This window comes from Mobula birostris, chromosome 19, assembly GCF_030028105.1.
Source record: "Mobula birostris isolate sMobBir1 chromosome 19, sMobBir1.hap1, whole genome shotgun sequence".
NCBI classification, from domain to species: Eukaryota; Metazoa; Chordata; class Chondrichthyes; order Myliobatiformes; family Myliobatidae; genus Mobula; species Mobula birostris.
In genome coordinates this window covers 41891490-41904161 of record NC_092388.1, presented here as the reverse complement: position 1 = coordinate 41904161, position 12672 = coordinate 41891490, and the positions used below count along the sequence as shown (strand labels likewise).

General features: G+C 40.0%; 1 protein-coding gene across 3 annotated transcripts in view; it reads left to right on the top strand.

Moving 5' to 3' along the window:
• The window catches only part of pik3r4 (phosphoinositide-3-kinase, regulatory subunit 4), a 54228-nt gene that overhangs the window by 37283 nt on the left and 4273 nt on the right, over positions 1-12672 (top strand). Inside the window, exons 14-18 of one of the 3 annotated variants that reach the window (XM_072283509.1) lie at positions 469-495; positions 5484-5695; positions 5961-6092; positions 8481-8581; positions 9303-9391. In XM_072283509.1, the coding sequence (XP_072139610.1) occupies positions 469-495; positions 5484-5695; positions 5961-6092; positions 8481-8581; positions 9303-9391 (561 nt within the window). Of the gene's footprint in view, positions 1-468; positions 496-5462; positions 5696-5960; positions 6093-8480; positions 8582-9302; positions 9392-12672 lie in introns of all 3 variants that reach the window. The other 2 variants (XM_072283508.1, XM_072283510.1) reach the window with 2 other exon arrangements.

The window sequence follows — 12672 nt, the reverse complement described above, 5'->3', positions numbered from 1 at the left end:
CATAAATCCCTTAGCTTTGGTCTGTAGAATAGTTTATAACATTTACAGAGCTTAGGCATAAATCTTTTTCAAACAGTTCATTAAAGATAGTTGGCTGTATTTCTTGCCATGCTTTTTTTTCCCCAACTGCTCAACCATAAGTGATGCTTTATCTCTCCCAACTTTCCTTCAAACCATAATATTATAACGTAACCTGACTTGGAGTGTAACATTACCTTATGTATATCCTCTAGCAGGATGGCTTCTGGCATATTCTGAAAGTTATTTAATTATAGTAGCACAAAATAGGTTTTTTTTGTCATTAGTGAGGTGGGGGGCATATCATTTTACACCAAACGGTTAAATGTTTGACAAACAGCACCATGATAATCACCATTTGAAACCAATGCGTGTGCTCTGGAAACAAAGCTAACGTATTGGTGGTGCTTTCAATGTTTCGATGACAACTTTTTATCTTTTTCTCCGCAGAAAGGAAGATCATTACATCTCTAACGTGTATGCTTATTTTTATAAATCATTTCATTGCTAAGCTTTTGTACATGTTTAATATGGATATTTAAGTATTGATTTTAGCATTGTTGATATCTATCATTTATATTTATTCCATTGGTATATGTGCATTTTTTTTGCTTGCAACATATGGAAGAGCTGACTTTCCTTCTGCAATAAAATAGGGTGGAAAGATATATTACTTAGCATAGGCACAGCTATATTTAAAGAAAAGCAGATGGAATTGGATTCTTAGTTATACTTGAGGATGTTGCAGTTAATACAAAATTTTCAAGGGCTTTCAATTATGGCTATTATTAGGCTTTAGCATTAGTCCTGTACATTGCCCAATATTACAATATATATGGCCCTGTAATGCTTATTGAAGGGAAATTGTCAGTTCTTTGCTCAGGTTGGAGGAGCAACACCTCATATTCAATGTGGGTAGCCTCCAACCTGGTTGCATAAACGTCCATTTCTCTAACTTACGGTACTTCCTCCCCCTCCTCCCATTCTCCATTTTGGTTCCTCTCTCACTTCTGTTTGCATCACTTACCTATCACATCCCTCTGGTGCCCCTCTTCCTTCTTTCTTCCCAGGTCCACTGATCCCTTGGCAGATCATTGTGTGGCTGAGAAGCTGGTGCAGGGCTTCAGGTTCTTGGATGACTGGGGGAGGTATGACCTGTTCAAAAGTGACGGGTTGCATCTGAACCCGAGGGGGACCAATATTCTTGCAGGTAGGTTTGTTAGGGCTGTTGGGGAGGGTTTAAACTAACTAGGTAGGGGGGTGGGAACCAGAGTGAAGGGACTCAGGAAAGGATGGATGGTAAAAAAGTAAAGATAGCGTGTAGTCAGATTGTCAGGAAGGCCAGGCAGGTGATGAAACTTAGTTGCAGCCAATAGACTGAGTATCAAATCATTAGGGATGCAGAGTCAGAAAGGATAGCAAATATGGTACTCAAGGTGTTGTATCAAAATGCTCGTAGTTAAAGAAATTGTTGCAATATTACAGATTGTCAGGTATGATGTTGTGGCCATCACTGAATCGCGGCTAAAGCAAACTACTGATTGTAGTTGGGAGCTGAATGTCCAAGGTTGCACATTATATCGGAAGGATAGGAAGGTAGGCAGAGGGGGTGGTGTGGCTCTGCTGGTAAAGAATGACATCAAATCAGTAGAAAGATGTGACATAGGAACGAAAGATGTTGAATCCTTATGGGTTGAGTTAAGAAACTGCAAGGGTAAAAAGGCGTTGATGGCAGTTATATACAGGCCTCCCAACAGTGGCAGGGAGGTAGACTATAGGTTGCAGCAGGAAATAGGAAAGGTGAGTCAAAAGGACAATGTTATGTTAGTCATGCAGGATAATTGGGAAAATCAAGTTGGTAATGGATCTCAAGAGAGTGAGTTTGTTGAATGCTTAAGAGATAGCTTTTTAGAGCAGTTTGTTGTTGAGCCTACTAGGGAATCAGCTATACTAGATTGGGTGTTATGTAATGAACTGACGGCGATTAGAGAGCTTAAGGTAAAAGAGCCCTTAGGCGGCAGTGATCACAATATGATTGTGTTCAACTTGAAATTTGATAGTTAGAAAGTAAAGCCTAATGTAGCATATTTCAGTGGAGTAAGGAAAATTACAGTGGTATGAGAGAGGAGTTGGCCAAAGTAAATTGGAAGAAGCTGTTGGCAGGGATGTCAGCATGCAGCAATGGTGTGCATTTCTGGGAAAAATGAGGAAGGTGCAGGACATGTGTATTCCAAAAATGAGGAAATATACAAATGGTAAAATAGTACAACCGTGGCTGACAAGGGAAGTTAAAGCTATTGTAAAAGCAAAAGAAAGGGCATACAACAAAGCAAAAATTAGTGGGAAGATAAAGGATTGGAAAGTTTTTAAAAAACCTATAGAGAACAACTAAAAAAAATCATTAGAAGGGAAAAGATGAAATATGAAAGCAAGCTAGCAAATAATATCAGAGTGGATAGTAAAAGTTTTTTCAAGTCTGTTTAAAAAAAAATAAGAGAAATGAGAGTGGATAAAGGACTGCTAGAAAATGAAGCAGGAAAAATAATAATGGAGCACAAGGAGATGACTGATGAAGTAAATGAGTATTTTGTGTCAGTCTTCGCTGTGGAAGACACTAGCAGTATGTCTGATGTTGTAGTGTATGAAGAAAGAGAAGTGGGTGCAGTTACTGTTACAGGAGAGAAGGTGCTCAAAAAACTCAAAGGCCTAAAGCTACATAAGTCACTCAGACCAGAGGAATTGCACCCTAAGGTTCTAAGGAAGTTCTTAGAGATTGTGGTGGCATTAGAAATGATCTTTCAAAAATTATTGGACTCTGGCATTATGCAAGAGGACTGGAAAATTGCAAGTGTTACTCCACTCTTTAAGAAAGGAGGAAAGCAGCAGAAAGGAAATTATAGACCAGTTAGCCCGACCTCAGTGGTTGCGAAGATGTTGATGAGGTAATAGAGTACTTAGTGACACAGGGCAAGATAATGCAAAGACACCATGGTTTCCTTCAGGGAAAATCCTGTCTGACAAACCTGTTGGAATTCTTTGAGGAGATTACAAGTAGGATAGATTAAGGGGATGCAGTAGATGTTGTATATTTGGACTTTCAGAAGGCCTTTGACAAGGTGCCACACATGAGGCTGCTTACCAAGTTAAGAGCCCATGGTATTACAGGAAAGTTACTAACATGGTTAGAGCATTGGCAGCGAGTGGGAATAAAAGGATCCTTTTCTGGTTGGCTGCCAGTGATTAGTGGTGCTCTGCAGGGGTTGGTGTTGGGACCACTTCTTTTGTGGCTGTATATAAATGATTTAGATGATGGAATAGATGGCTTTGTTGCCAAGTTTGCAGATGATGCAAAGATTGGTGGAGGAGCAGGTAGTGTTGAGGGAACAGGATGCAGAAGGACTTAAACAGATTAGGAGAATGGGCAAAAAAGTGGCAAATGAAACACCATGTTGGCAAATGCATGGTCATGCACTTTGGTAGTAGAAATAAATGTGCGGACTATTTTCTAAATGGGGAGAAAATCTAGGAACCTGAGATGCAGAGGGACTTGGGAGTCCTTGTGCAGAACACCCTGAAGGTTAACTTGCAAGTTGAGTCGGTGGCGAGGAAGGCAAATGCCATGTTAGCATTCATTTTACAAGGTCTAGAATACAAGAACAAGAATGTGATGCTGAGGTTTTATAAAGCACTGGTGACGCCTCACCTTGAGTATTGTGAACAGTTTTGGGCCCCTCATCTTAGAAAATAGGTGCTAGCATTGGAGAGGTTCCAGGGGAGGTTCACAAGGATGATTCCAGGAATGAAGGGGGTTATCATACGAGGGACATTTGATGGCTTTGGGTCTTTACTCGTTTGAATTCAGAAGGATGAGAGGAAATCTCATTGAGATCTTTTGGATGTTGAAAGGCCTAGACAAGGTAGATGTGGAAAGGATGTTTCCCATGGTGGGAGAGTCGAGGACAAGGGAGCATACCCACAGGATAGAGGGGTGCCCTTTCAAAACATGCAGAGAAATTTCTTTAGCCAAAAGATGGTGAATTTGTGGAAGTTGTTGCCACATGCAACTGAGGAGGCTAGGTCGTTGGGTGTCTTTGAGGCAGAGATTTATAGGTTCTTGATTGAACATAGTATCAAAGGTTACGGGGAGAAGGCCGGGACCTGAGGTTGAGGAGGAGATAGAGGAAAAAAAGGATCAGCCATAGTTGAATGGCAGAGCAGACTCAATGGGCCAGATGGCCTAGTTCTGCTCCTATGTCTTATGGTCTTATATCATATTCCTTCTTCGGCTCTTTACATCTTCCAGCTATCACCTCCCAGGTTCTTCCTTCATCTATCCTTGCCCACATTCCCTCCCCCCTCACCTGGTTTCTCCTATCACCTGCCAGTGTGTACTCCTTTCCCTCCCCCTACCTTATTCTGGCATTCTCCCTCTATCCAGCCCTGATGAAGGGACTTGGCCTGAAATATCGACTGTTTGGTCCCCTCTATAGATGCTGCCTGACTTGCTGAGTCTCTGCTGCATTTTGTTTGTGTGTGTGTGTGTTGCTCAGATTTCCAGCATCTGCAGAGTCTTCAGTGTTTAATTCTTTGCTGTTTCCTATCATATGATGGTTGCAGATTAAGACCATTGTGCTTTCTGCTGTCCAACAGAACAAATGGCCTTTGTTTTTAAACAGCTTGAATATGGAGCAGTTTAATGAGAAAGCAATGTTAGCATTTACTGATACCATCCTCCCCTAGTTATTTCCTATAACTCTGTTAACCTTACTGCAGCTAACTACGCTGGGTGATGTTCTTGTTGCTAACATGTATTTTTTTTCTTGTATTAATTCTGTAAAGTTTGCATGTGGCATTAGTAATTATGTACATTGAATTTAATATTAAAGAAGCTTCCTTCACAATTGGAGCTGCAAGCTAGATAAGAATGTAGATCAATTTTGACATGAGAATGTATTTGGATTCTTACTTTTGTACTTGATTATTTACAAATACTAGAAATAGAACAGTCGTTTGTCATTACCAGTATATAATCTCAAATCAATTTCTTTATTTTAAATTTGCTAAATATCAATTATATTGATATGAATATAAATCTGCCTTATCTTATAATTGTATTAATAGGAACAGCAATAGTAGCCTAGTATAATTATCAGAAATCAAGTTGTACAGTAAATTTAAAGCTGTTCTAATTGAAAATATTAAGTGATATTTCATCTGACCGGATATAATTGTTAACTTGCACCTATAGTTTGAATTTGTGCTGACATAGTTATTGCTGTGCTAATCTTTTCCATTTTATGGAATGTGTGCAGTCAATAAACAGATTCTGGTCAGAAAAGCGGTTTCTTGTTTGCATCATGTCTTGTTAGGTATTAGCAGGGTATTTGTTTATATAGCATTAATGACAAGTAATTAATAAATAATGTTCATATTCAAATAAATAGACCTTTCTTTGCTTCCTCAAGAACTTTGGACCAGAAGAAGGATGGCTGCGTAGTAGACATTCATCATTTTAATGCAGGAGCCCAGTCTATCTTAGCATATGCAACAGTAAATGGTTCATTAATTGGCTGGGACCTGAGGTCATCAACAAATGCCTGGACATTAAAGCATGATTTGAGACTTGGACTCATCACTTCCTTTGCTGTGGATATACATCAATGCTGGCTGTGTATAGGTATGTATGAATTCCTAGGTCTATTTATCAGGTATCTATTCCCTTTGTTGCACACTTATCCATAGATTTTCATTAAACAAAATATTATCTATTAGCAAAATGTAGTTATAATATAAAGTTGTAATCTTTACAGCTAAAACTAACTTGTCTTATTATAGAGTCAACACATCAGAGATGTTGTATTTGCAGTGAGTGATAGTTTCTAGGAGCTCCATGTGGCATTTGCTATATTTATATTTCAAGTTGGATTTTTTTGTATATAAAGGGACAAGTAATGGAACTATGGCTTGTTGGGATATGAGATTTCAGCTTCCCATTTCAAGCCATTGGCATCCAGCAAGGGCTCGCATCCGACAGCTACTAATGCACCCCCTCTGTCAATCCTGGGTCATTGCAGGTAAATTCAATACTTCATTCAGATTACTTCTGATTTATTGTTTGTGGCCTCAGTGCCCTGGTATTCTATTTTGCGGATTATCCTTCAAAAAATGGAGAGCCATAAATAAGTTAGAATTGTCAGAAACCTTTATCCCAGGTTGAAGTGTCAAACACGAAGGCAAAATGATAAATTAATTGGTAAATCGATTTTTTTATTGTCATGTGTTCCAAGGCACGGTGAAAAACACATCTTGCATATGGTTCGCACAGATCACACAACAGCACATTAATGTAGGCATTGATTAAAAAAAATGGTGAAGGTCAATGGGGACATGCCAAATTTCTTTTGCCTCATGAGCGAGTAGAGACGTTGGTGAGCTTTCTTGACCTTGATAGCTGTGTGGTTGTACTGGGGCGAGTTATTGGTGATGTTCACTCGTAGGAACTTGAGGCTCAACTGAGGGAGAAAGTTTGAAGGAGGTGTACAAAGCAAGCCTTTTTTAACGCAGAGAGGTAGGTACCTGAAATGTGCTACCAGAGGATGTGATGGAAATAGATGTGATAGCAATGTTAAAGAGGCTTTTGGACAGACACTTGGGAATTGAGCGATGCAAAACATATAACAATGTGCAGTTTAAATTGGCATCATAGTCAGCCTGTTCCTGTGCTGTGTTGCACTATGTTCTACAATATATGTAGAATTATCATTAGGTGACCACATCAAGACTGCCCTTCCTGTCCCCATTTCCTAATGTTCATTTAAAAAATGACACCATCTCCTCGTATAGAGCTGTATTGCAATATTTTCCATTTATTGCAACATATTTAATGCAATAGTAATATCCAAAGATTCTATAAAAACATTGTAAAGCAAAATAAAATTGGTGCCGAGCAATACAAATGTACTAAAGCAGATAAAAATAGCCGGTGAAAGAAGTATTTGTAGTACAAACCATTCCAAGGTAACAAAGAGATACCGTTTTCACAAACATCCATGAGTTGATTTTTGTCTAGAAGCTGGAAGATACACAGAAATCACTCGATTATGGTAACCATACCTTCACAGTATTGAAATGATTCGCACTAAAAGTGCGCAAGACTGCTAAGAAAGAACAATTGCTAAAAGTGGAGACAGAGTGGGAGTTATTTCTGTCATTGATAGGAATGAATGCATGCATGTACATTGAGCTTTTGAATTTATTGACATGGGAATTCATTTTTGTGTGGGAGTGTCATAAGTTGTGGAAGCTTATAGTGAAAAGAAAGATCTTGACGTGGCAAGGAAGTAGAAAATTCTAGAGCTTAGATGGTTGGCTGTAAACCCATCAGTGGGGTGAGATCAAATCTGGGTATGCACAGAAATGGGGGAGCTTGAAATTTTGTGTACAGATCTGGTCATAGAAAGTGCAGAAGAGATTTACCAAGACATTGCCAGGAATGGGGAGCTGCAGTTAGTAGGAAAGATTGTATATGCTGTATTTATTTTTGATTTTCACGAGAATGTAGGACATAGAAGTCTGTCCTTGCAGAGATTTATAAATTTGAGAGACATGGATTGGATAGATGGTCTTTCTCTCAGGGCAGGGGAGTCCAAAGGGCACCTAATTAAGGTGAGAAGTGTAAAGGAGATCTGAGGGGTGAGTATGTCACATCAAGAATGGTGCTTACTTGGATGAAGGAGCTTACTTAAAGGCATTTGGGCAGGTATTTGGATATGAACGACGGAGCAATACTGAACTAATGCAGAGAAATGCGATTAGCACTGTCAACATGGATGTTGTTGCTGATTTTGCCTAGACAATTCTATGATCCTGAAGGTTATTAGGCTGAAGGAGATAACAAAGATTAAAAGAGGCCAAGGATCTTGAAGAGATCCCTCTAAAATCTCATTCTGCCTAGTTGAGGAATTTTCCAAAATAAATGTTAATAGAGTTTGAATCAGTTATTAAGACATGTGCAGTATGTAATGTAAGATATTACTTGCATATAGACAGTAGAATTGCAAGGATAATCCTTTCTTCTCATCCGTCTCACATCTCTAACTCCGCCGTAATGGGTTCCCACAACAGGCCAGCATGTCATACGAACAAGATAGATGCTGGTATACTTAATAGGGTGAAAAATGGTGCAATCTTTAGAGCTCATGTATTAAATACACAGTGCTACCTCATCAAAAATGACAGCACTACTATTGTTTTCTTGCTTTGCAAATTAAAATCTGTCAGGCATTTATTATTCAGTGATCTAATAGTTAACCATAGTTAAAAAAGAAATGATTAAACTTTACTTTGAAGGTGTGTTTTTCTCTTTAATTAATTCACTATTTGCAAAATTTCAAGCAAATATTTGCAATTCCTTATAGTGGCCAACATACATTCCGAATATTTGTTTTGACATTTCCCTTCAGCTGTGCAAGGAAATAATGAAGTTTCAATGTGGGACATGGAAACAGGGGACCGGCGATTCACTCTATGGGCCAGCAGTGCTCCACCTCTCTCTGAAATGCAGGTTTGAAGCTAGATCTTCAGTGCTTAGGATTCTTTGTTATCCATGGGGGGGGTTAGTAGCACCTTTGCTTCTGAGTCAGAAGACTGAGTTCAAAATCCGTTGCAACTACAGTACAGTAGATTAATGCACTTTTGCATTACTAAGAAGATAGAGAAGACAGCATTTGTCTGGAAAGTGGTTAACACCATTATTACACAAATGGTAATAATACACTAAAAAACTTCAATATCATAAAGCAAAGATCAGCATGGTTTTATGGAAGTTTATCATCCACTGAAAGCAGAGAGCCCTGGGTGGATGCCTCGGGAAAAGATAACTTAAAGGAGAACCAGCAGAAGTATTGTATTCAGAATTTTTAAAAAAACATTCCATAAGGTCCCTCAGGAGATTGTATGCAAGTGAGAGATCATTAGCTGGGAATAATATATTAGCATGGATTGGGAATAATATATTAGCATGGATAGGGAATTTGTTAACAGGCAGAGAAGAGGCAGTATGAGCCAATTATTTTCAGTGAGTAACTAGCTAGGTGGAACAAGTAGGCTTGCTTTTAACCCTATTTTTTGCACACTTAAGAAAGATCTCATCTTGGGATTTTTCAACTAGGAGCATTTTGGCCTTCGCCACAAGGTACATCATTACAATCTTGTAAAAATAAACTGTCCCTTTTTGTTGGTAAGCAAAGCAAGTTCAAAGTCTAATTGATTACATTTCATTTTAGCCTTCAGCACATAGTGTTCATGGAATCTACTGCAGCCCAGCAGATGGAAATCCTCTGTTGCTAACAGCTGGATCAGACATGAGAATAAGGTATTGTACTTTTGTAAATTTTTAAGACCATAAGAATTAGGTCATTCAGGCCACTGAGTCTGTTCTGCCATTTGATCATGTCTGATTTTTCCTTCTCAACCCCATTCTCTTGTCGTCTTCCTGTAACCTCCAACACCCTTACTAATCAAGAGCCTGTCAACCTCCACTTTAAATATACCCAACGATTTGGCCTCCACAGCGATCTGTGGCAGTGAATTCCACAGATTCACCAGCCTCTAGCTAAAGAAGTTCCCTAATCTCTGTTCTAAAAGAGGTCCTTGTATTCTGAGGCTGTGCCCCCCTCTGGTGTTATAGATTCCCCCCCCCCCACACTACAAGATACACCCTCTCCATGTCCACTCTTAACTAGGCCTTTTAATATTTGGTATGTTTCAAAGATATCTCCCCTCATTCTTTCAAACTTCAGTGACCACAGCCCCAGAGACATCAAAAGCTCCTCATACTTGAAGAGCATTATTTGGTAGTATCTGAAGCAGTATTTTTGGTATTAAATCTGATTTCCAAAATGCATAAAATAAAGGTTATAATCATTTTTGGTCTTGTAATTTAAAACTACTATGAAGTTTTTTTTGTTTTCCTAACTGGGAATACTATAGAGTGAGCAAAACCTTTTATTTTGTATTGGTGACACACGTCAAAGTTGCTGGTGAACGCAGCAGGCCAGGCAGCATCTCTAGGAAGAGGTACAGTCAACGTTTCAGGCCGAGACCCTTCGTCAGGACAAACTGAAAGAAGAGCTAGTAAGAGATTTGAAAGTGGGAGGGGGAGAGGGAGATCCAAAATGATAGAAGAAGACAGGAGGGGGAGGGATGGAGCCAAGAGCTGGACAGGTGATTGGCAAAAGGGATATGAGAGGATCATGGGACAGGAGGCCCAGGGAGAAGGAAAAGGTGGGGGGGGGGGAACCCAGAGGATGGGCAAGGGGTATAGTCAGAGGGACAGAGGGAGAAAAAGGAGAGAGAGAGAGAGAGAAAGAATGTGTATATAAACAAATAACGGATGCGGTATGAGGGGGAGGTGGGGCATTAGCGGAAGTTTCAGAAGTCAGTGTTCATGCCATCAGGTTGGAGGCTACCCAGACGGAATATAAGGTGTTGTTCCTCCAACCTGAGTGTGGCTTCATCTTTACAGTAGAGAAGGCCGTGGATAGACATCAGAATGGGAATGGGATGTGGAATTAAAATGTGTGGTCACTGGGAGATCCTGCTTTCTCTGGCGGACAGAGCGTAGGTGTTCAGCAAAACGATCTCCCAGTCTGCATCAGGTCTCACCAATATATAGAAGGCCACATTGGGAGCACTGGACGCAGTATATCACCCCAGCCGACTCACAGGTGAAGTATCGCCTCACCTGGAAGGACTGTCTGGGGCCCTGAATGGTGGTGAGGGAGGAAGTGTAAGGGCATGTGTAGCACTTGTTCCGCTTACAAGGATAAGTGCCAGGAGGGAGATCAGTGGGGAGGGATGGGGGGGACGAATGGACAAGGGAGTCGCGTAGGGAGCGATCCCTGTGGAAAGCAGAGAGAGGGGGGCAAGGGAAAGATGTGCTTAGTGGTGGGATCCCGTTGGAGGTGGCGGAAGTTACGGAGAATAATATGTTGGACCCGGAGGCTGGTCGGGTGGTAGATGAGGACCAGGGGAACCCTATTCCTAGTGGGGTGACGGGAGGATGGAGTGAGACCAGATTTTATTGGTGATATCAGTTTGCTTGATAGAATTTTTGAAAGATTTAGAGTGTGTGACATATGTTATGCTTTTAATGAAGATTCCACCATTTTGGAAATGGAACAGTCTTCTAACTTTTGTCTTGGTATTTGATAAAGCTATTTTCAAGTTTATTCATAGGATTAGTTAAATGCAGGGTAAAACTCACTACTTACCAGTCTACCTATCTAGAGGAATCCCAACTGCAATAGTCTGATCAACACTCGGTATAAGTTTATGCTGCTTGGAACCTGATTGTAAGAATTTGAACTATGTTGACAGAGGTTGAAGGGGCAAGATTTCAAGGGTACTGTATATGTGCATTCCAGTTCACTGCCTTGTTTTATAAATTGTAAAGCTTTTTATCTACTTTATTAATGATCTCTATTTCCCCATGGATTCCACTTCAAAGTAGCTAGCATTTGAAATTTTGTAAATATTGTATGAAGAAATGTATTGTTTGTAGTCAATTTAAGGAGATTCTCCAAATCATCTTGATGATAATAAGCAATAATAGTCCTGCTGTTACTTTGATTGCATTACTGCCTCTTAATTTACACCTGCAGTCCACATTTTTCTCATCTGCCTTTAACTTTCTTCTCTTGTTTTCCAAATGGTCATATACAGGCGATTCCATTTAATTGGGCCATTGGTTAATCAGGGCAGCCGATTATTTGATACAAGTCTTAAAAAGCAAAAAAAAAATCAAGAAAATAGCCAGGATTTACTTTGTTTATTTGGGACACTATGCTGCTTATTTCAAGCAAGAGACTTTTTGAGCAGATTTTAACTAGCATAAGTTGTGCGTGCTTGTATGGCCATCAGACGCTACACCTCGCTTAGAGCAAACAATTTTTAAATAGCGTCCGCTATATATGTTTGTTTTCAAAAAGCAGTGATCTTTGTCACTGGTAGTTGGCTAGAAATAAGCAGTAAGCCCATTCCGATTTTTTTTTTGCTCATTGCTATTTCAAGCATTCAGGCTTGAAGATGCCAGAAACAGGCCAAGAGTGAAAATGAACAATTTCAGTACTTTCAGTAAGGAGCTATGCAGAATTTGAAGGTATAATCATACAATCATTACATAAAGCTATACTTCCGGTCAAGATGGCACCTGCATACAGCGCGGCCACAGTCGACATCTTCTGGATAGACCACAGAACTATTTATTTCACTCCTTTTATGTTTTTTTAATGTCTGTTTTTCATCTGAAATTTGGTTCCCGAACTGTTGGAGCCTGTGAATTGCAGTTTAGAGATCATTTGGGTGATCCAGCACTCTGCAGTCTCCAATAAGATACTGGGAGGCAGAGGCCGCGAGCATGAACCATGTGGCGAGGGACGTTGTGTGAGAGAGAGCCGATTAAACCTTCTATTGTTTGCTGATCAAAGCGACGAGGGAGATTGAAACATCGAGGCAAATGTGGAAGGTGAGCGCCGGCTGCTTGCCTTTTGATCGCTGGTGGGATCACTCTGCTCCTGGAGAAGGAAGGCTGTGTGGCCTGCCACTGTATCCGAGGTTTTAAGCAATTTGGATTGGACTTGGACTACGGACAAT